Here is a 25,296-nt window from a genome sequence, read left to right on the forward strand (position 1 = left end):
ACAAAAAAATTTTTGGGGGCCCCCCCTTTTCCCCCCCGGGGTAAAAATTTTTAATTTTTTCCCCGGTTTTTACCCCCCCCCCCCCCCCCCCCCCCCCCCGCTCCCTTTTCTTGAAAGTCAAGAATGTGTATGTATTATGGACAACTACGTCAAATGTACGTTTATGAAGTCAACCTACTAAGTAAATACTATATAAGTATTTAAAATGAGGAGTTAATGTATTTTGAAGAGTGGGGTTAAGTGTCTAACATAGAAATAATAGCTAAGGTTACATGTGGTGTCAAAATTTCGAGACGTTGATTTAACCCCTTTTCAGCCAATTGCATCGAAATTCCGTGAATATGTGCATAAGTTAATTCCATTAGTTTTTTAATCTTATGTTGTTGAACGATTTAGAGACTTTTTCTGGTGTCATTTCAATTTTCTATATTGGAGGTTCTAAATTACTCAAGAAAATCCGTGTTTGGGAGCTTTAAGGCCCATGTGCACGAAACCAGTAAAGTTGATGGTATAAAAAAAACCCTTTACTTATCGCTTCTTGTATGGTCCCTTAGACAGACCCGTAACCAGACCTGATTGTTCAGAGGAGCAAATAATATATCCGTAGGGGCAATGGTCAATGGTGTTAACAGATTTGGTCAGTTGTCAGAATTTTTTCAGGGGGTTAAGGGGGGCTTTCGTTACCACCCTGTATCTACGGCATATTTTTGAAACAATCGTATTTGAAAATGTGTCTAAAATAGATGAAAGGAAATGGTATACATCATAAATCTACGCCTACATGGCCATTCATTTTAATGACCAAAGCAAGGCCACAAGCCATTTAATGAGATGACTGGTTCTAAAATTATTTTTACAGCAAAACAGATGTCTTAAAATGGGAAATACTTTGAAACAAATATGGTCATTATTTTTAATTCATCATCAGTATAATAGAACAGTCATCAGTACAGTTTGTTGTTGAACTGGTTTTCTTGTGTTTCTCTAGACTAACCTTGAATTAACGATTACCTCTTAATAAACATTACCATTAAATGCTCGGTTAAATACTTATTATGGACCTACTCGATGATTTAAATATTGTTTTATATGAATTATTACTCCGTTCTAACAATAAATCTTATTCAGATAGTGACCTCCCTTAAGGTTATAAAATATGAGTCCAGAGCTTAGCGAGATAGTTCAGAAGTGTACTTCACATAGAGACCCACAATGCTACGATCTCCTCGAAAATTCTGATTCGTTAACAATGCAGTTGTCCGAATTGAAAATAACACAATGTTCTTCGAGGTCAAGAATAGAAATAGGGAATGATAAGGGATCTAAAAGCTCCCCTTGATTTACACCATATCCAATCCAGTTTATCATTGCACCATAGAATGCAATTTTGACAAATTATTTGCATCAGGTATTCAACAAGATAAAGCATGGTGGCATGCATAGAATATTCAAAAAAGGTACTTACTGAAAAATTCATTTCTGATGCGAATTCTGTTCTCGGCTTTATCTGTATAAATTATAAGGCAGTTGATGAATTCCAATAGAATGATTTTATAATGGACATTATCCGTAGCTCTCAGTTCATCTACCACTAAGCTGAAGCGGTATTTCTTTTTCTTTGTGTTCTGAAATATGTAATTAAAGCACTATTAAACATAGTTCAGTTACATGAATGAATAGCTACAATTTGAAATGAATTGGACTGTTGCGTCCAACTGTTCTTATCTATTTGGTTGAATGTAATTGTTGGAAGGGGGTGATCTTCTAGTCCGTAACAAAGTGCCGTTCATATGTTTAATAGGCATTCTAACAAGTGCAATTACATGATTGCCTGGTTTTAAAATTAATTTGTATGTAAATTATAACTAAATTAAGGGCCGTTTAATTTGTATTTAATTTTCTATCCATTGCTATTGAAGCAAGTGTAATTACATGATTGGGTGCACCTTAATTTTAATTATTACTTTAATTACAGGGTGGAAAGTTTTCCTTCAATTTAATGGAGTATGGATTTCACCTCAATCTTGACTTACTAATATTATGATAAGTGCAATGAGAGAGAAATTGTACCCTTCCTAATGAATTAAAAGATGTGCAAATTGCACTTATTTGAAATTCCAATAGCACTTACGTCATTTCCTAACAAATTTCATTTTTAGTAAGGGATAAGAATATCATTTGAAAGGTACAATTGACACACATTTCAAAATAAATGAAATGTAAATTAAATTCTGGCCCTACATAGCCTGTGTTTCACGTAAATAATTTAGTCATTATAAGATTTGCCCTTTAATTTACCCCATCGTCTATTGTAATGGTAATGACCAAGTCGCATTCCATTAAAGATTTTATGTTGTTTAATCAAAGGTCAATCAGTGTCTGTAAGAATTGGTCCCGACCCCTTCGGGCTTGTCACCACCTTCATTAAAATAAGAAAATACAGTTGGGACACAAGGACCTTTTGAAAATCGCTTGTCATTTATTTGTTTTATCAGATTTTATAGAAGCATTCGAATTATCAAAACATAATTAAATCGCAGTTCAGGTGTAAGAGAATTGTGAATTTCACACTCGCGCTTTTTGTGTTTATTGATATTGTGAACCCTCTTAAATCTCTTAGAAATTAAAATAACATCAAACATCTGTCATAGTTGATTAAAAAGATAGAAAAAATAATCTCGAGATCAATACAAATATTTTGAAACCGAATTTTTATCAAATTAAAGAATCGAATGGACGAGCAACAACAATGTTAAGCTAATCCATAAGGACGACCTCCTTCACTGTGAAGTACTTCCGCTACATTGACCGCAATTGTCACCTCTACATGTTTACATGCTTTGATGGTATTTTAGGGACTCTTTCATCTCTTAATCCCATTCTATGCTGTAACATAGTTTAAATTGTCTTTTCATTAAGCAGATGAAACCATCAATTACCAGCCTTTCCAATTTCGAGTCTTCAGTAAAGTCAAGGGACTCAAAAGTAAAAGTTCTCCATGTCGTGCCATTTTTTATAGAGATGCTGAAAGCTGAACATGTCTTTGCTCGCTTGTGGGATCTTCTTCAGTCGGTCTATTTCTAACTAGAGCTTTTACAAGATTTTATGGCATTGCTATTTTTTCGATTTGTATTGTATACAGTTGCATCAATCAAAATAGTTTCGCTTATCCATAAGAAAATTCTCCCTCGATTTTATCTATTAGTTATTTGGTTACAGTACATTGAAGAGATCTTAACAGCGAGTCTTCAACTTTCAAACAGATTTGTTGATAAACAAGCGAGGTGGCGAGAAATCGTCAAATTTGGCCGAACAATAGCTTTCATATCGATTTCAGTTTGGTTGAACCTTTGTTATTCGACAAGCTTGGTAAATCCTTTAATTCAAGATAAAGGGAACGAGACATGACGATCAAATGATGAGAACGTTTCGTGCCAAGAAGACTAGGATGGTTCTCAATTTTCCAAAATCTCACTCGCTTTGTCGTGTTTGTTACTCATATCAGCAGGTCAACACAACAAAAGGAAACAAAAGCAAAAAATAAGTTAATGCAAACTACGAGGAATGTGAATAAATCTTTTTCCATTTTTTTCCACAAAGCATCTAATGTCCAGTCTCCGGCCAATTGTCATTTTCTGACCATTCTCTCCCTTTCTCACAGTTTTTGGTGTTTACTTGAACTTGTCGCGGATTAAAAATAACAAATTAGACACCTTAGATGCCAATGGTATCATTCAACTGTAACATTTCAGAGCCCCATTCTAATGCGAATGCTCTGTTGAATAGGCATTCTTCCAGATCGTTAGCATATGTCATTCGACCAGGCTTCAATCAAATAAAATCAAAAACCACCTTTAAACCGAAACTGTGCGTTTACAGCAAGACCAAAGATGTACGTTATGGATTTCAATTATGCTATCCTAGTTGGTTGAAGCCTCATATCCAAGTATGCCAAAGCGACCTATCCTAGTACATGTATACTGAAGCGACATACATGTATCCCAGCACGCTGAAGTGGCCTATCCTACTTCCTAGTATGCTGAAACGATCTATCCTAGTACTTGTATACTGAAGCGACAGACATGTATCCCAGCACGCTGAAGTGGCCTATCCTAATTCTTAGTAAGCTGAAACCCGAACAGTTTATTTTTTTCCTATCATATGATTTGGTCATACTTATTTATCCAGTTTGGTGGTCTTGCTCAAAGATTTTTTTTTAACCAAGACTGTACAGCACCCGAAGAACAAGCATCGGATAGTAACCGCCCTGGCGTTAAAAGATACCGTCTATATGTATGAATAGCCATCACTCTGATACAGATGTTGCTTTGGGGATTTTGATTCTCAGAGAGGAACAATCTCCACATGAACTCAATTACAAGTTGTCAAGCAATCCGCTTCAGCTTTTCTTGACCTAAGTTTTAATTGACCACCGGTGTTATCCCCCGCTAAGGGGTTGACATGAAAAGTGGAGAAAAAATTGGTGAAAAATAAAGTTTATGTGACAATAAACTATTTACACAAGAGATCAAGCTGACATGTTGAACAGAGTTTAATTGATAGTCTTCAAGTATTTATATAGTATCTTGGAGTGGACTTAATTAAATTTGGCTTGACGTGAGGATGTTCTCTCTTCATTTTTACATGCTAGTTTGGAAAAGGCATAATGAAAACTGATATTTTTTTTATGGCATTGGGCTTCTAAAAGCATATTACATGTTAAGAAAGAATTGCTAGTGACGTAAATATCCGGTATTCATAGCTACAAAGTTTCTAATGAAAACATTGGAACCTCGGACCAAATCAAGAAATAGCTACTTCAGTTTCAGAACGGATTTACCAAATGCTTCCTTGATGGCCAAAGAACGTTTGTTGCTGCGTCCGGAAATAAAGCACACTTTGGTATTATTGTTTGAAAAGATATCAAACAGTATAATCAACTGATCAAATAGAAGTATATTGAAAGGACCATAATGTGAACATGTATTTCATGTTTAAAAGCATACAGGAAAGGATCAAATGTGTTGCCACTTAATTCCAAAGGCACTAAAGCTTAATCAAAATCAACACCACTTCATACAGCTGTGCATAAAATTTGAGTAAATAATGACTCGTACAAAGAGTGTATGGTCAGTGTATCAAATCTGAACAAATATTAAAAATTAAACGAAACCCCATCACACGGCACGACCTTATCATTACGTTTAACACAGATACCGGACACGAACAATTGAAAGGCAGGATATTGCTAAACAAAGGTGGACAAAGCTTTTTAATCAAGGGATTAAATGCCCAGCTCGGACACAATAGACAACACAAACAACTTTAGAGAAGAGAGATGCTAAAGTTGAATCTTGGCAAAGGTTTGAAACATCTTTGTATTGACACAGTATAGAAAGCCGATTGTTAAGAATGCTGTACTTTTAGACTATGGCAGGATGTCTACAATAGGGTATTGACACCCTGGCTACGAGCTGGACCGTGGTAAAATAACCAACACGATGTATCTAATTAAACATCTCCTGTGACACAAGTTAGGTGGGAAGTATTAAACTGGTCAATAAGGGGAACAGAGTCGATGCGGATGTTTGACCAACGCCAACCCCTTATCACAACGTTCATGGCCTTTTGACGAGGCGACGGCACATGGTTGACGTATTGTGTAATGTGGCTATTCTGTTGCTTGCAAGTGTATTATTTGATAATTAACACAAGTTCTCTTACAGACGAAAAGTACTTCATCCGACAAAAGTACAATATCGAACAATACTTTCGAAAATAGCAATTATTATGCTTTCTGTTCTGTGTACCGAAAAGATTAAGTGCCAATAACTGACTCGACACTATCTCCGGAAGAGTATCTCCAATGCATATAAATCCATATCAGTTGAATGTTGGTTTACCAGCGGCCACCGTTTGTTATTGACAAAGCCACAGCATCTTTGGGTCGATGTGAAGATATTAATAGTATCTTCTATTTAACATCAAATACCAAAAGGCATGTCAACAAAATTGATCGTATAAATATAGCTCTGGTGGCCTGACAAACTAGATATCGTAAATTATGACTGTTTTCTTTCAAGTTTTACGCCATACTGTTCTACATCTTGCCGGGTTGGTAGAGCTGAGCACTGTTGTACGAACGCCAATTTGTCTATAACATAACAACACCATCAGAGTAAGTAAGTAAGAAAGTTGTACATCATATTGGTCATGGATTAGAGCACTTGGCTTCCAGTGCGTTAATAAGAAATCTCTGAGTGCACAGGACCTCAGTTTAGTTCAAGTTGACCTTCCAATATCGCACTTCATTTTGAAAGTAGAATTTGAAAAATTACGTAAAAAGAATTGAAAGTTAGTTGGTCAACCTTTGTCTCATGGCCACCTAGTAAAATTAGTTCAGTCTCAAGGCCTCGCTGTACTAAAACTAAACTAGTTCACGAGGGATATACTTAAAAATTTAAAACAAAGTCAATATTGTCTGGATTAGAAAGATCACGTTTAAAGAGAAATTAGATCATAGGGTGTCGTGATCTATAACAGTTGGTATATACCATCCAAGGTCCTTGAAAGCGATTACGCCATTGATGTGTATAAGGTATTATGGAGTTAAAATTTCAAAACATCAATTATGAATGAACGTTATATAAATATTGTAACTGTTCGTACCTGGTCGTTTAAGATCGTATAATAACAATGAATACATAATAACTTTGTGTTTAAAACTGCTTTAGCAACGGCGGCCATGTTGAACCATAGACTTCGCTTGAAGAACTTGACCATGGAATGGGGAGATTGCGTCATATTTTCTTAGTAATCAAAAGACTTTCAATGGGTTTTTGAGGCAGTACGAGATAACGCATCGATGATAGAACTAGAAATTTATGTTATAGAATAGATATTACGGGAGGATCTCTTCGTGAAGCAAATCCCATCATTACACGAGGCGAGGTCCTCAAACCGTTTCTCACACCAAGATGCGATGAAAACACAGACTCCTTGACGTTAATCGAGAAATACATGATTTGTCCTTTATGTGGATCTTTTTTTCTAAAGAGCAAAATGCAACTGTGAAATTAGCTAGCTCTTTGATATCTAATTACGCATTTTCTATCCCTTTTTCAGTAGCACATTCAGTCAATATTGTAAGAAGCTCAAATCGGCTTTCAAATGTAATTAAGAAATCGTATCTTATATCACTTTGTAACAAAAGAAAAATGAAATTATGTCCATGCGAACAAATGAAGACGCATCGAATCATTTTTTCATAAACGTATCAATTTTCTTTCAAGTTTACCCAACTTATTTGATCTGGTTTAATCGGCTTGAAGACTGTAGGTGATACTTTATGTCAATATTTTTGAATCTAGTTTTTCTTATATAACATATACCAAGCGGTGGTTGTGTGTGAGAAATAGCTAATTGCATAGATTCTCCCTTATTGAAGAGTGCTTTTGAAAGGGGAGGTAAACGTGACAAATTTTGGAATTAATCTGGATTTGATTTAAAAAATCTGGGTGCATCAATTAAATGTGTATATGTGTCGTCGTGGTAGACGTTATGTTCTTAAAGGAGTTGTAAATATGTTTTCTAAACTGCATCAGGTTGCACAATTCTTATTTCTTATCTCCCGATCTTTGAATTCCACTCAAACTTTTATGACGTGACTATAACTGCCACTAAGTTTTATGTTGCCGCATCAATGAAATATGCATTTTGGTTTTTGATTGCCGTAAATTTCTCGTACTCATGGCAGTACACTTATCAAACTAAACTAGATCGTTCGCTTTTGGCTTTTTTACTCATTATGTATTACCATTTATGCCATTACTGAGGATATGCACTATCTTGGTAAATCTCGACCGACCTAGTTGACTGTGTGCACACCAAATTCGTGTGTTTACCTTGGCTAGACCATTCAATGTCTATTCACCAGCTGAGGATCTAATACGTGTGTAAATAGTTCGTCTTCAATTAAAACCTTATATGCGCTCCATATTTATTGTTTCTGAACGCCCCCCTAGCTCGAGGGCAAATATGTATATCTATGAATGGTTTAGTATTTATCTACCGTAAACCGTGTAATTTCTGTCTAAATGTCTGCTCACGACGCGGCTATTACTATTTAATTAAGTGGCTCTGATTTAATGATCATTATCCATCTTTATTATATGGACTAAATCGAGGGTGAAATGCGTATCAAAAGATTTCCTGATACGTTCAAATTAGAGTTTCAACGTAACGTTTTGACGTCATCGATTTTACCGATTTTGTTTCTTGCCACGAACGATCTGTCAATCAAAAATAATGACATATTTTTGCGGCATAGTTTGGAAAATGACATTTATATGCACCATTCCACTAGAAGAGAAGGGTACATTTTCGGTTTTGTGGTTTAAACACATACCCATATCGCAGCCTTTTCATAAGTATTCATGACACTTCGTTGAATAGCATGATGGAGATGCCCATGTCAATTGATTGGCCATGAATACTTCTTCAAGCACCTTTATTAGTCACCACCAAGCTCTCAGGCAGCACAATTTCATTTCAATTCGAGAGCATTACAATTTCAATCGACTGAAACTCGAATTTTTGGAAAGCTTGCACTGTTTTCGCATGACTACTCTCATAGAGACAAATCGTTAACATCAGAAATGCACAAAACCAAATATCCCGCGTTTTTCCCCTCTAACACAACAAATCAATGATATGAAATATCAGCAGACCCAATGTTATTGTACAGTCATTATAATTGTTAACAAGGCGAACCATTGTCACAATAGGTAAATTGAGCTAGAGAGACCTTTCCATGCCACCTGCACAGTCAAATGGACATTCTACCCGAGGCTTCTACTCCTATTTTGTGTATGCAGCAGTTGACCCTGAACGTTAGAGGTCATATTTTGTCTAGACGAGCAGAAGTAATGCAAAAAAGCTTTACCGTACAATAGACCACCACAAAATTGGGAAGAGCAGTTTACGTGTGGTCTGTAGATGAGATTTGTAAATTAGTGTTGAATAACATTGATGTAAAGAGTCTTCAATACTTTCGATGTGCTATTGAAGGGGGGGGGGGGGAGTAAAAAATTAGAGCTCTGAGGACAACACTGCATCCATGTAAGCAAAGACAGAGCAAACGCAGCATTCAACGGAAGTCGGCTAATACCGACCCTTACATCAATATTAGCATTCCACATAAGTTCGTAGTATATTTTGACTATTTGTGTTTTTATAGTTTTTATAGTAGCTTAATGATATGAGGTAACAGTCGTGTTCCGTCCACATTGCTTCCGGCAAATCAGTACCGAATTTCCACGCCTTGAATATTTCTGATTGGTTAAAATGATTGTATTGTCATAAATATTATTAGAACATGAAATCATATCTGAATAATTTTCACACGTTACATGTGATACAATAATTGTCCTGTGAGTGTTTGAATCCAACTGAAGTTACTGAAGATGGAGCTAATTGAAGATCTCTTAGATCTATTTGCATGATTTTCTCCTTTCGGACTGCAGAGGCATCATCTGTTTTTGAGATACAATCCAACTGAAGTTGCTGAAGATGGAGCTAATTGAAGATATCTTAGATCTATTTGCATGATTTCTCCTTTCGGACTGCAAGACATCATCTGTTCCTGAGATACATTCGTCAAAATACTGCTTTATCTAATAAACATGTATACATGTATATCTGGTTTCTCCCATAAGATGAAACTTTAAATACGATACCAGCCAGCAATTCCTAATTTATGAATTTACCATGCAATGGCCATTCAAAAATTCCAATTGATTTTTGACGACGTGTAGTTTATTTAAGTGTTAATTTTGTCACGTTGAAATGTTAATTGATCCAATAGGCTGACATTAGAAAAACCACATTCGTATCATAAATTCATATTATCAGTAAATAATTGCATATCCTCAGCAAATAGAAGCATACATCATCATTAAATAAATGCCAGCGATCATTATATGAATAAATGCCGATATCAAATAATTGCATACCACCATCAAGTTAATGCATCAAATCTTAAAATAATTTAATCTGGTTTATTGACCTCCTAAGTCGAGCTTGAACGACCTGATTTTAACGTTGTATCAACACCCACCATAAAGACTTCAGTTGGTCCTCGTGGAAGAAATCATCAGAATAACAACATAACGTTAACTCGTTATATTGGTCTTGCAAACATCGGGCTGTTTTCTTCCCAAAATAGGAATAATATTTATTTCAATCACTTCTCACACTCGGTGACCTGCCCGTATGTTGTTTTTGATAACTGTGAAAATAATATGAGAATAGCCTGTAGGTTCTTATTGAATGTAAACTATTCATGTCAATATCGCCACTAGCGGTTTTCAAATAGCATGAGAAAGAAAATCACTGTCAAAATGTGAGTGTAATGACAATTCTAATCTTAGAGTTGATGCTGGGTATTTCATTAATGTCCGAGGAGTTCCCCTATGGATCGTCTGATTTATCATCTTCAGTAGGATACGTCTTGAGAGGTGCTCCTCTTTGAATCAGCGTCAATAACCTTTTTCAATAGCTAGTATTTAGGACGTTTCCGCATGCCAATACTCGAAGCGAAATGAAAAGAGTCGCTGAGTACAATACATTGTCTATCCATACTCTGTTACTACTAATCAAGATATGAATTTAGTTTTTGAACCACTAGTACCACCATGCTGCATTAGCTGTGTTACGTTAGTCGCAAGCCAGATGAGTTCCGCCTGATAATAAAGCATCAGCTGATGATAACTGTTATGAATGACGCTAATGTGACATATTAGACACATGAAGCGGAAGATCTGCTGTATAACCAACTGGTCATTTACGAATGTGATCTTCAGATAAGATAGCGTCTGATGCAAGATCTGATAGTATTGTATCAGTGGATATTCGGATAGATTTGTGGTTTTTCTGTGATGAACGTTAACTATGCACTGGGTCAAGTCGTTTCCCAAACTGTATCAGAATCCAATTTGTGTTACATATTGATATATACCTATTTATGTTACTATTGCACCGATGCATATTCAAATCATGGTGAAAAGCTGATAACTATAGATGCAACTACTTACATCACCTGTAAGCGAACTAAATACATGTGCAATACATAATCGCGAGCATCAGGTTTCGACGCAACTGTTGTTCGCCGAACTGATAAGAAATGACAACCAATAATAGCCTAGGGACAATCCGTCCTAAACCTTGACTGTTACAGCTTAATCAACCAACACTGTTCATAATCTCTTCCAATATACCTCAGATATACGTTTCATATTCAATTTCACAAAGCGTGAAATTCGACAACGGTTGGAAAAGCATTAAATTTGATTTGACAGACTGCTATAGTATGTTGATTGAGGGATATGGTTATCCACTGGTACGACCATGTACTGTTATAAAATTAGACGAACAGACAATGCATTGCTCCATAATATGTAAAAGAGACAGGGTCAAATATATAGCATTTCACCATTTTGAATTAAATTCATGTCATTTGAAGGAAATCTAAAACCTTACATAAACATGTAGGTATATTAGTAAGCCTTTGTAATGGTGCGCAAAGGGAGAAATTTTCATTAGAAAACGGAACTTACATCCTTGTGTAGGCCTCATATTCTATCCAGGATGGACAGAATGGCTACCTCAAGGAGAAAATAATCGAAGGGCTTCACAGCCGGTCATGACATATCATTCCATAGAAGAGAAGCTGAAAAGGTACTTTGGAAACCATTGAGCTCTTAAGTTCCCGAAATATCAATATAAGCAATATATGAGGTTCAAGGTTTAAGAATATGCACACCCACTCTTCAGCGGAGTTTAATTCATTGGATCACAATCTAACATTCCGTTCGTGACTAGGCAAAGATTATGGACAAACTTGTTGTTACCCACAGAGGGTTACACGACCTTCTCTTGGTACAGATGTAATAAAGGCGAAGCTTATCTGCTTTTGCTTGTACCCATTAAGGCTAACTATAGCAGATAACCCGAGAAACCCTGACCCTTGGGCTCAAGCAGTCGTGGGAAAGCCTTACACCTTACCGATTGTGCACTGTGGAGCACGCTCTCTTACCGACCTTTTTTTTTTATCAAGATGAAGGAAATGAATAAACTCATCTCATACTGCCAACATGTTTGGATACACAGTTCTCATCAGGACAGCTAGTTTTTGAACGGGGGTTAATTTCCCAAAATAGGATTTTAAGAACGAAATAAAAGCAAAGGAATTAAGTGCCTCTGAGGGCGCTTGCAGATGGACTAGTATTGAATAATAAAACAGAATTTTACACACGCAGCGGCAGTTAAAAGCACATCATTTTACCACGACTTATATCTATATACTACTACGTTAAATCTAAGAATAACGTTCAACGTCATGTAAATACATCTAGGGCAAGGGTTCACAAAAACAAGTTGTATAATACAAGCGCTTTTAAAAAAGATGAAAAACCTTTTAAAGTTCAGAAAAAATGCTTCAACACTTTATCTTTCAATCGTTACACAAGATGACAAACACATCAAGTATGGTTTAGGTAAATACGGATGGCAATAGGTGGAAGGCGGTGTAATGGTCTCTTATAGCCAGTGACATTAGTCGTAGCTTCATGTCAGTTGTACGACCATTTATGACAGTTTAACAAGGCCGGCGGCAAATCCTTGTCACATATCATGTGAAATTATGAAACACCTTGTCGAATCCGTGGGTTTTTGTACAGTTGTTACATTAGCTGCATCGAAAAGAACATCTAGGTCACAACCAAATGAATGGGACCCCCGCATCATTGTCAAAATGGTTGATATGAAAGCATAAAAACAAGGTGTGGTCGTTACAAGGATAATGATAATCATGTATCTATTATTTGCCATTATCCTTACAAAGGGATGAATCTCTAAATTTAGATTTTTTCTTTGAAGTATCTCTCGATTAAGGCACGGGCGTGGTGGGGAAAATAAAAGTAAGACTGTAATTTCTGAATCATGGTATCATATATTAAATTTTCCTGTATACCAATCGTGACTTCTTTGAAATTCCAAACTGACGAAACTGCATTTAAAAATTAAACGCGGATACTTTGCATTGCTTATGATCTTGGGCGAACATTATTAGCCAAATGGAGCATCCGATACCGCTATATTTGTGATGTAATTTTAAAAGTTGCGAAATTCAAAAAATCAAAAAAAGACTGTTGAAACGTTATAATTGCATTGTATAATCTTAACACATAACTGAAGATAATCTATTTCGAAGCTTAATAATTTATCTTCGAAGTAACCTTTTCAACAGTATCAGATACAATTTATGAAAAAAATCTCATTTCACACGCATATCAACTCGCTTGTCATCTGAAGATCTCCAATCATTAACATTTTAATAAAGTTCTTCGCATGGGAAACTTTCTCATTAACGTATATAGAAACTGAGATGACCGCTGTAGATGATATGTAAGGATAAGATAGATATATATGACTCACGATCAGCGCATATTATTGAACATTTTCTAATCGGACAATGTTATTTTAGACATCTTTTGCCTCCAGCTATTCTGTAAATTATTGGTTTGAATAAAACATGACAAATGATATGAGTGATCCTTAAATGATTTTGGACAAAAATATTGGAGACAAGCTGGAGTCGCGACCTTTTTTTTTTAATTTTGCAGGAAACTTTCAATGAAAGTAAATGCCATAATAAATATATAAGATATATAATTATCATCCAATTCGTCGTGTCATATTTACCTAAAAAAATAGCAAAGCGATGCTTTAAGCTCTTAAATTAAGCATTCAGATTCTCAAACCTGAGTGAATATAAAATGCTCATTTTCCAATTTTTAAGCGTCTTAAGCATTTCGACTGGTCAATGGTCACTTTCGCCGTTGTTTCAAAAATAGAAACCTATAACAGTTTGATTGATTTAACCCTAACAAAGATAGACACTGGGCGAACATTAATTTAGCTGGGTTACATTGTCTATTATATCTCGGTAAACTAAGCATTATAACACATTATACATAACCCCAACAGGGCATTATGACGGTTATACCACAGTACAACAGGGCAATATCACGGTTATACCACAGTACAACAGGGCGTTATGTAGGTTATGCCATTCCCAGTAGGGAGTTGTAACAAGACTTGTTCTTATCCCAGTGGGTCTCTTTACAATTTACTTGCCTTAACAATCAAGCTAACACCCATATTATTTTTAAGACGTAGGGAGATTAGGATAATTAATTATAAGGTATAGGACCTATTACAGAAGGAGAAAGCCAAAGCTCTTAGAAAGAAACGAGTTACCGAATTTCGCACTAGGATCCAAATGTGCAAAACCTTTGTGTAAATTGATCAAATAAAATAACGAATTTGATTGGAGAATCTTATAAGTCTGAACACAGTTACCAATCTGACAATCTTTTATCATTGTTAAATTGTGTCCGTCCTCTGTTTCGACGATTCGTATCAGTTTATACCGAAAAGGTTTACACTTCATTACAACTCAAATAAACCGCCCAAAAGTCATTATCGTCTTCAGTCTTATCCAGATGATATCATCCCACTATGACTTGTTTTGACAGAAATGGAAAATAAATGATGATGGTAACATACAGGGCGACTCAATCGGTCCACTACGATTATCGCTAGCTATTGATGAATCCTTGACCCGATGGGTATTTATCACTGTAATTATTGGGCCATTATCATTTACGCTGACCAATTTAAAACTTTTATACCTTCACCGTCGTCTCGTTAAGTTGAAATATGAGGCTGGATCGGTTTGAACAATCTCCCTTTACTGGTCTTGAAACCTGATCGACGATAACGTGGTTTGAATCTGTGAAAAACCCGAGGTGTCTTGGTTGAACCTCGAGCCCCGAATCAGTATTCTTCACAGCAATAATTTTTATTTGTGTGCAAAACATAATGTAACTTATTACCGAAAAATCTCAAAATATGTCCATTTACTCATCTTATAAGTAGATTTAGTCTGAATTACATGTGATGGCCGTGATCTTTAATAGCAATAGTTAATATTCGTCTGAATTTTAATGGAAAGCGTCAAACAGATTCTTGATTTATTTTGAATCTTTTAAGTAACCTTCTGAGCCTATAATTAGCAACCTTTCAAACGGACAATCCGTCTCCACTCCTATCAAAATTCATCCATTTCGTCAATTATGTCACTGAAGATTCGCAACGACATTTTGTGGGTCACTTGAGGTTTGGACACTCATCCATCATCAACAGGTGTTGTCATCGCGAACGGAAATCCCATGATTACCTAACATCTTCTCCGATCCTTTGCTTCAAATGCTAGACAGGTCATCCAATGTAATTGTCAAATAGAACAAGCTTTTATGACACCAAATTACATGTACATATGAAGGTCTATCAATTACCATACTGTGTTAATACTACTTGCAAGCTACATGTACATAAGGAGGAAAATGTATTTGAAGAAAAAGGTAAAGTATATGTAATCATGGGTGAAACAGGTTTACTTTAAATACAAGACCTTATTGACTATATCAACACTTGCTCAATGCTATACTAGCATTGGGTTGAAATTACGTCACTTTGCTGTGAACCCATTAACATCTTTTCATGGAGTTGTAGCTTGAGATGGACTTTCAATCAAGTCGGGCTCCGCGAAAGGTGAATATTGTTCGTACATTCCTTGTTATGGCATAGAAGCTCATGATATTGTCCCTTTTGAGATGAACTTTCAGTCAAGTCGGGCTCCGCGAAAGGTAAATATTTTGCGTATATTCCTTTGTTATGTAATAGAAGCTCGTGATATTGTCCCTTTTGAGATGAACTTTCAATCAAGTCGGGCTCCGCGAAAGGTGAATATCGTTCATATAATCCCGTCGTTATGGCATAGAAGCTCATGATATTTCTAAAGTTTTAATATCTTTTCGTGGAACTTTGAGATGAACTTTCAGTCAAATCGGCTTGGAAGGTTATGATATTTCCCCCAAAATAATAATATCTTTACGTGGAGCTCAAGCTTGGAGATGAACTTTCAGTCTAGTTGAGCTTCCGTTCACAGTATCCGTTCCTTATGGTGTTAAAGCTTATGATATTGGGTCTTAAGTGTTACTTTGAGCTTTATGTTCAAAAGTGTATTGCCCTTACACTTTAGTGGTATACCCTAAAACGGTATACAAAGTGTCTGAGCTTTAGAAGCAAGGCATATTAACAGCTCAACAGCACCCTATAGTCATAACAGTACATTCACCAACAATTCACCTCACAATATTTGTTGATGCAATCTCAGCTAGTGCAAGTCAGTCGGTGTTACGGAAACATGTTAAAAACTAGGTTGTGTTGTTAAAACTTTTTTTTTCTGATAAAACAATCGACAAATAATAGCCTGTTTTAAATATGTTTCTGGTATTGACAAACGAACAGATCGATCGAAATCACACATAACACAGTGTCTGGCCTTCTACCTTCGTAGCCTTTCCGAACAGGGTTCTTGCATACTTTCGATTTTTCAACCAAAATCGTTGAATTTGTGAACTTTTTCTTTTCGTTGCAAGTCAACAAGACCAGTCTCGTTAAGACATTGGCGCTCACGAGAAAAGATCTCGACCTATTTTTCTACTTCCTCGATGTACGTATAAGCTTTCTTCTGCATATGCCATGAGCCCTTAGAGATCGAGAATACACATGGTCCTTTTATAACATAGAAGTATATAGGGACGCAGGCTGAAAATAGGTCAATTGTCTGCAGTTCGCAGAGTAAAAACAACTTGCTTTTTTTAGGTTCTACTCTCAACGCTTCGCCATAAACATAGCAGTGCTAAAAGAGAAAACCACTTTCTCAGAAATATTTCTTATTATATAGCTGAACAATATTACCGAAAGGGAACAAAACAAGTGCAAGTTAATAGGCACAATAAAATGAATCATATTTCGGACACTGGTTCATTGTTAGCAAAATGGTCACTGACAGTAACCGTTTCAACACAAATTGTCAATAGTAAAAAAAAAACAGAACAATTAACAATCCCGCATAATATAAGCAACACGTTAAATCACTTAGTAGCAATTGTATCAGAGCAATGTAACTCCCTGACCTCTAGCCCTCAATAACTTTCTAGTAATTGTAAGTCTCTAATAGATATATTTGTAAGGCATTGTATATGAAAAGTAAATGCAAGTCACATACACAAAGAAAAAAAACTAGATTTCTCAGGCTTACTGGGCGTCGTTCCATATATAACTTAATCAATTTAGAATTATCAACTATTAATACTTCATTGTGCGATATAAAAAAACATACATATATTATCTTGCATTACGACAAAAATACATTTTTAACTTTATTAAAATTATCAGCCCAATTTTCCCTCAAGCAAGGGGCTGTCATGGGAAAACCAGCCAAAAGGTTTCATAAACTTGCTTAAGAATAAAAGAAAAAGCAAAACTTTTTTTTCAATATTTTTAAACTAGGTCGACTGCGTATATAAAAATAAGACGAAAAAATCCACTTTTTTGGTGTATATATTTGATTGGCATATCTTTGTACTATGACTAACTTTTAAGCAAAATCTAAATATTGAAAAAGTGCTGCCCCATGCAGTGGGTAACGAGGGACAGTGGCATAAGCATGCTCATTTTGGAGGGAGAAACCGACAAATGCCGTGATAGAACCCCCATACATTCAAAACTGAATTTCAGAAAGAATTACTAACTTCTGGGTTTTAAGGACTTTTTAATTCATCGACTGTGCAAGAAACCTCGCTACCAACTTGAATTTAAAGGAAATATCTGTCTCATCCTTGAATAAAAAGAGCTAGCTTAGTCATCATTTGATGAGGCTTGCTCTTTTGAAGGTGATATCTTAAACCACCTGTATGGAACCACGTGGAAAGATGCGCAGATTATGTGCAAGGCGGTGCAACCTTGATAACTAAAATAACTTATTATTTTTTTTTAAAAAAGTAAGTAATTATTATCAAACACTATCAAGATTGAGATGAATCAATGTGTACATGTATATGATTCGTTGCTTTCAATCTTCAACGCTTCCGGATGCGGATCTCCAGATTGTCTTATACTTGTACTGCGCAGAATCCAAAATATCGCAGTTATTTTTAGTGTTCCGAAATTATCACGTGTACTTATTGTCGAATGCAATATACCTGATAGGAAATGGCCATGAAAAATTCGAGATAAACTTGTTTTTAGTTTAAAAAACTACTAAATGGATATTTTCACCATCCGGCATCTGTTCAGATGGGTTAAATTGAGAATTGTTTTGAAAATGGCGGACTTTTTCATCATTTTCGAACCAGATGCAAACAAGTTTTTGCGGGCAGGTCATTATTTAAACTTCTTTTGAATGGAACAAGTAAAACCAGCCCGCCATGCCATATTATGTATTTTTTGAATAGTCGCTTGAGGGTTCTTTCCCCATACAAAGCTTTTTAAAACTTGCATAATTAATCATTTGTGAGTGCAGTGTCTTTTCAAATCTTTCAAATATACGACAAGGATGGCTGACGTTTTGAAAAATACTTACAAAATGTCGTGTCATAGCTCGCTGGGACATGTTCATTTACATAGAGGTTGACATTGAAAGGAATATAGTTTGAATAAAACTTCAGTCACAGGACGTTAAGTTTAAGAAAAACATCTTTTAATAACGAAAATTGAGAAAAAAATATAGACTCACGTAAAGGGCCCCTCACACAATAGCGATCGCCAATTGCGTGTACGTATGGTTGCGAAAAAGAATATACAAGTTTCGAACGCAACTCTCATACAACTTGAGTTGTGAGTTACGTTTGAAGCCCATGGTCATTTTCATTACTCGCAACCATACGCAAATGGTAATCGCTACGGTGTGAGGGAACCTTAAAAGAAACTTTGTCTTAACATCCGGGTAATTTGCTTAGAAACATTATACGAGAAGATACACATCTTCAAAAAGATTTGCTATACGTGTATTATTACAAAATTTATAAAATATCAAAAGCTTAGTGGGTATGCTGATTCAAGGTGAAATCCGATATGCACCTTTCAAAATTGTTTAAACGCAAGCAAGTAATAACACAACAGTGGGTCCTAGACTAGGTAATGCTCACGCCACAGTCCTGCATTCCCGGGTCAACTGTTACTCGTGCTTTGATTAATGGTTATTGTCAAATGAAATCTACAATCTAGAGGAATTTCACATTTCATTGCAATATACCAAATATATCTCAAGATTTACTGGACATGCGTAATATTACAGGATATGACGTAATTTGTAAGCTGGGCGATTTATTTCAAGGCCTGACCTAGTCTCTGGGTCAAATTATAGCCTGGTTATGACATGTATTAATGCTTCCTGAAATTTTGTTGTAGCTTACATACATTATCCAAGCCACTGCAAGGCATGATGAATTTTGGGGCGGAAATATCATATTTGGGCGTTAAATTAACGATTTCGCTTTCGCAAAGCTTAATTTGTAGATTTTTAAAGGAAGTCGTTACAAATATAAATTTTGAACCCTTCAGTAGTGCAAAACGTAACGTCAAATGCTGTTCTTAACGAATTTGTATTCCTCGCCAAAAGTTGAACACTATCTTAAGTATTTGTTTATGAAAGTAATTGCCATTGTTTATTGGCATGAAATCAAAGTGTAAAACTAGGAAGAGATATTACTCCAAATACAATATTGTCATTCGACATGACATAGTCGAGATTTCCTTGTATAAAGTCGTGATTTAAAACAATGCATTTGACTAAGTGACAACATACGGTTACTATGACTTTTGACAAGGATGCATAACTTTGAGGTTTTTGATATATGATTTGACTTTACTGCTCGCTTTTGAAGAAATCGTTTAATGTAAATGTATTATTTAAACTGTGGAGATTTCCTTATACGTGTACAGCAAAATTTATGTTCCCTATTTTTTTCATAATTTTGGATAACGTCATTTCATAGAATGCTTACTAAGCAATTTTATGGGTTTCGTTTTGGTAATTCAACAAGGACGTTTCCTTATGGGCAAATTCATAATTTTAATGAGATCTAATATTCCATTGTAATGTTTCTCTCGCAAACTTGTTGAATCTTGGCGTGTATTGAGGTAACTAGGCGGTTGCTTGTGTAAAAATAAGACGCTTGTATGTAGCAAGTAATATATTGTTGTAATGTTTTCAGCTTGCGTGACTATATGCATACGCCAGTTGTCAAAGCATGCCGAACTTTGTTTATTGTCAACGCACTAGAAGGACAATTCACTATTTGTTGAATAACGTTTCATTTTACATAATATAACTTTGCATACTACATTAAAGGGATTGCAAAGAGTTTTTCTCTAAACTTTACATGTGTATCGGGGACACTGATAGCATCAAATTGCACCATTCAAGTTTTCAATCCGACATCTGTGGTTCCTGCAATTCCACTAAAACTAAGTGTTTGATGACTTCACTAATTGCGAGAGTGTGATAAAGCATATTTTTGCGATTAGTGACGTCATCAAAAACCTTTTTTTTTATGGAATTGCAGGAACCACAGACATCTGACTGAAATTTTGAATGGAGTAAATGATACTATCAGTGTCCCCGATACACATAAATTTTAGAAAACCTATTTATAATTTCTTTAAGTATTCCCTCCACTTCCTTATCTATATTCAGTGTATGTTTTTCTAGTCAGTTAGGGCACTACTGGTAATAAATACTATGGCTATTGTCTTTTTTGTCCGATTACGTTAAATCCCCTTGATTTTCCGATGCAAATAGAATCTTGAGGCAATCTTATTGTAGTGAATCCTATGAGTAATCTACCCGCACCCGTTATCCTCTTCTTTTTTTACTTTGGCCATCCAATATCTAAGTCTTGGACAAACAGTGAGAATGGACAAAAGAATTGTCATGTGTAAACTTATTGTCACTGTCCATAGTTGGTATTTACCAATCATCCGACATTCACACAGTCACTCAAATAGAACAACACAGAGTTGGTGAGAGTCATTTTCTTTCTTACGCAAACATTACCTAAACCTCATTCTTTAGCTCTTGTGAAATCAGGTTCCGTCTGAAATATCCAAATTCGGATCTAGTGACCTTAGGCTATGCCTAGTTCTAAGCTCTTTAATTCTTTCGTAAACCTCATGTTTTAGCTTAAACCTCAAAATTCAGCTTTAGAGACCTTTGGTTTTGTTTAGAACCTTATTCGTAAGCTTTAGTGCAATTTGGGTTTTGTCATGAAGTAAGGTTTGACGTAAGTAGGTTCCGTCCTTCACCCTAGTGAATTTGTTGTAAATTCGTTTGAATTTGGGTTCCATCTTAAACCTTAAAGTAAACCTTCTGGTGAATTTGGGTTCCGTCATAAACCTTAACGTCAGCTCTGGTGAAATTAGGTATTGTTCTAAAGCTCACAATTCAGCTCGAGTGATATAGGACTCCGTTTTTAAGCTCACAATTCAGATATGGCAACCTTCATGACCTAAAGCCACATCTGACACAAGTCATATTAGACGATGGGTCAATGACATTATAATTACAGTGATTATGTGATTTGTCTAATGCAGTCCTTGTCACCAACAGAATGAATCTAAACCTCTATTAAAATTCCATAGCTTAGATTGTCACACTGTGTACTGATAAATTACTGTTAATAACCCATGGGATATGCAAAACGACCCATCTCGTAGACACGATTGTGATGGTATACTTATGTATATCGCAAAAATATATCAATTTTGGGAGCGTATCCAGTGTCATCTATATACTTAATCGCTACAACCAAGATAATATCATTGCAACGGCAAGTATGCTGCATAGCATTTAGAATGAGCCATTTGTGAAAAGTTTGATGCATAGCACATGCATAGGTTTTCTATCCTTATTTATAGCCGTATAGAGAAATATGTCTCTTACCTTGTGATGCTCTAGAACACCCACAGCTCTGTTATATCCTTCTTTAGAATACACACATAGAGCTGCTAAAATCTCAAATGTGTGTTTCCGGCCTTCATCGTCTCTTTCTAATGCTGAAATTAAAAAAAAATGGTTTCAAATATTACGATCTTGGAAATTCAATTTGGAATTGGACAATGATTCAGAGAACCATTCAATGTTTCCTGCATCACATTTCTAAAAACGGGGCTAATGGAAACCGTGGGACATAAGCAGGGAAATGATGAGCAATGACATTGCTTTTTAATTTCAATGGAACGGAATTTTATCAGATATAATTAAAACATAGGCCAAACTATCTATCTAAGTGGGTATCGTGCATACACGGTGTATGAAAAGGCGAGAAAATGGCTAATTATGTTGTTGGTTAGGTGATTAGAAAGTTCACAAATATGTGAAAGTTAAAAAAATTTGTTACACCATTCAGAGACATCTTAGCTTGACACCAAGTCTTGGAACATTTAGGTATTTCAAAAATCACCTTGTTGATGACCAATATTGAATTTGTGTCAACTCGCCTGCCCAAACCACATGGCTATATTGTTACAATACAGTTGTTAGTGTGCTTTTTACTCTTGAAACACAATAAAGTCAAATATTTTTGTTTAAATGCAAATTTTAAACGTTTGAACTTCAAGGGGCACGAATTGACCCAATGCTTTCCAAGTTCATAAAATTCATTCCAAGATGCTTATTTATCAAACATTGATTAACAAATAAGGTCCGCATTTTTAGTGAATGCTTGTGATTATAGTGCTTCAAGAAGGGTAAAACTAATGGATCGTACTTAATGAATAATTGTAAGAGATATTGATATATTTGTACAGAGGTTTCTTCATTGATTTGTGGTATTTGTTCATTATTGAAGCAAGTGAATGAGAAAGGACAAAGCCTATCACCTTGTCTCAAACCTATTTCTAACATCTTAATTTGGCATGTCATCAGTGCACTATTACAAAAAATAAGACTTTCGTCTATGTTTTTTTGTTGTTTTATGTTTACCATGTCATTTCCTTGGGTTTAGCCTAGTTTCTAATCTTAGATGAGGCTGTTTCTAATTATACCGATCTGCTTTGGTTACCCCCAAACTTTGAATTGAGTAAGGGCGACGCGAACATGTTGTAAATTGTTTGATCTTTTATACTCGGTGTGTTTAACAAGAGATAGAACAAATGATATATTCTGAGTTTTAAGGGTGTTTAAGATAGATATAGGGCCCTATTCGATAAACGGCCTAATAATCGCCCCCTTTCATACTCCAGTGAATACTTTAGTTGTATATTAAAGGGGTGCGGTGGTATTTTAGTTAGCGAATTGTATATAAGAATAAGTAAAACGTCGATAAAGATAACTGATAGGATTATGATACACATGTTTAAGTTTTGACCAACCTTAAAAATATAAATTATATTAAGTAATATTTCATAATAATTATAAACTAGGCCACCATTTTGAGATGGATATGAATTGGTCACATGTTCCCATCTATTACTATTTGTCATTACGATGCAGATTTTCATGTACATCCTACTAAGTCACAGGTAAACACCAAAGTATAAGGGTAGATACTGAACCTTAAGATTTTAAAGCTAACGATCTTTTAATGCGTGTGGAATCTAGGATGGGCTAGGGTCCATAGAAATTGATTCAAATCTAGTATATCCACTTGGGTATCAATGTTGACTTAGTATTTGAGTATAGGGTGCCATAAAGACGTTTTGATCTACATAACTACGCCTGTATATTAAGGCAGGGGGGGGGGGGGGGGGAACTGGTCGCCGTTTAACCTATATCAACCCCTTCAATCAAAGAACCAAGAATTTTGCCATAACATTCGTAGGTTACCCGGTTTGTAACCAGTTATATTAAACACAGCTGAAGCGGAGGCATAACGAAAAGGATGCGACTTGTTTGTTTAAGCTTTGTCTTATAGCCATACTGTTTTTGAACTGCAAATATATTCAACAAGGTTCAAATTTTTCGTTCACATATTTTACCAATTCTTATGAAAACCCATTCATTCAAGAGTTTGTTACGAACAAAGTAAAGAATTTCGACTATCAGCAATATCAAACGAAAGAGAAAGCCACTTATTTAGACAGACAGATGTTACGCGCCAAACTTTAATTGCATGTTACTAAGCTTTGGATCATATTGAAGCGCGAGAACAATAGATGTATGAACCCTGAATTCGAGAGCTTCAGGTTCTGGCCACGAGATTGTTATCCATGTATAGTAGCTGATCCTTTCAAGTTCCAAAAACTGTTTTGTTAGGTTGCTGTTTTGTTAGGTTGCTGTTTTGTTAGGTTGCCTTCGGTCTTTGCTGACAATTTTGGGTCCATACGAGTCAGCATTGCCAAATAAATAGGCTATTCTCCCTCCTTTCCTAGTCTAAGATCATATACACCAAAGAATTGAGTCGAAAATTTTTCAAACAAAGATACACAACGATGTTATAAAATGGTTTGGTAAACTTAATGCAGACGTAAATAGTTCGATTTTCTGAGAATGCCAAAATCGTTATGAATCGCCGAATTCATGAGTTAAACCTTTAAAATACATCGTTTTCAGCTCTACCTTTCATTCACTGAATTGCCTTCTGGATTGTTCATTAGGTAAATAGAAACGTAAGGACGGATAAATATATTTAAAATGTTCATGCAAACTAACGAGACACTTTTTTGCCAATTTACAAATCCGCGTACATATTCAAACATTGTCAAAGAAAAGTGACGTAAAAAGTCACGACTTTGTTGTTTCGTGGAAATAGGAGTAAGACTAAATGCGACATCTGTCCTTTTTTGTGTATGAAAGTTTTGGGAAATTTCCGACTGTTTAAAAAAAAGAGAAAAAAAGGCATCATAAGTTTGGAACAAATGATTCTTACTATTGATTAATCCTTGCTTGATATTGCCTGATTTGTATAGGCATGAAGTTAGCGACCCGTGTCAGTTCCAGGAACAACCGGAACTATGGTACCAAACACCACGTGAGCGGGCTTTTAAGAGAATTTAAAATGGCTTACCTTTGGCAAATTTGCCTAAAAAATCCTCAGTTTCTATTAAATAATCCAAAGAAGTCTGAGATTCCATATTGAAATTGTATATTCCACGTTCTTAGAAGCACCTTAATCACAATTAATAATTAGTTTCCTTTTTTTAATAATGAAAACTGGGGCAAGCATTAACATATCCATATTGTAGTAAAGTAAAACTAACTTTAAACGTAAAAGGTGTATAGAAAATACTGTTCTTCACTCCGAAAAAGGGGGCGTAACATAGACTGAATAACTTAAATCCGATTGGCCACTCGACATGTCAATCTAAAATTACCTTTAGGATTTT

At 35.5% G+C, this 25,296-nt stretch overlaps 1 protein-coding gene across 1 annotated transcript; it reads right to left on the reverse strand.

Annotated features, from left to right (window-relative positions):
• Positions 1–1,448: 1,448 nt before the first annotated feature.
• Positions 1,449–25,044, reverse strand: LOTGIDRAFT_142194 (hypothetical protein; the record flags this gene model as incomplete). The annotated part of the gene is made up of 3 exons (XM_009051966.1): positions 1,449–1,625; positions 21,914–22,026; positions 24,978–25,044. 3 exons carry the CDS (start codon positions 25,042–25,044, stop codon positions 1,449–1,451), a joined length of 357 nt encoding a protein of 118 aa, XP_009050214.1.
• Positions 25,045–25,296: the final 252 nt, after the last annotated feature.

This window comes from Lottia gigantea (genome assembly GCF_000327385.1).
Source record: "Lottia gigantea unplaced genomic scaffold LOTGIsca_176, whole genome shotgun sequence".
NCBI lineage: Eukaryota > Metazoa > Mollusca > Gastropoda > Lottiidae > Lottia > Lottia gigantea.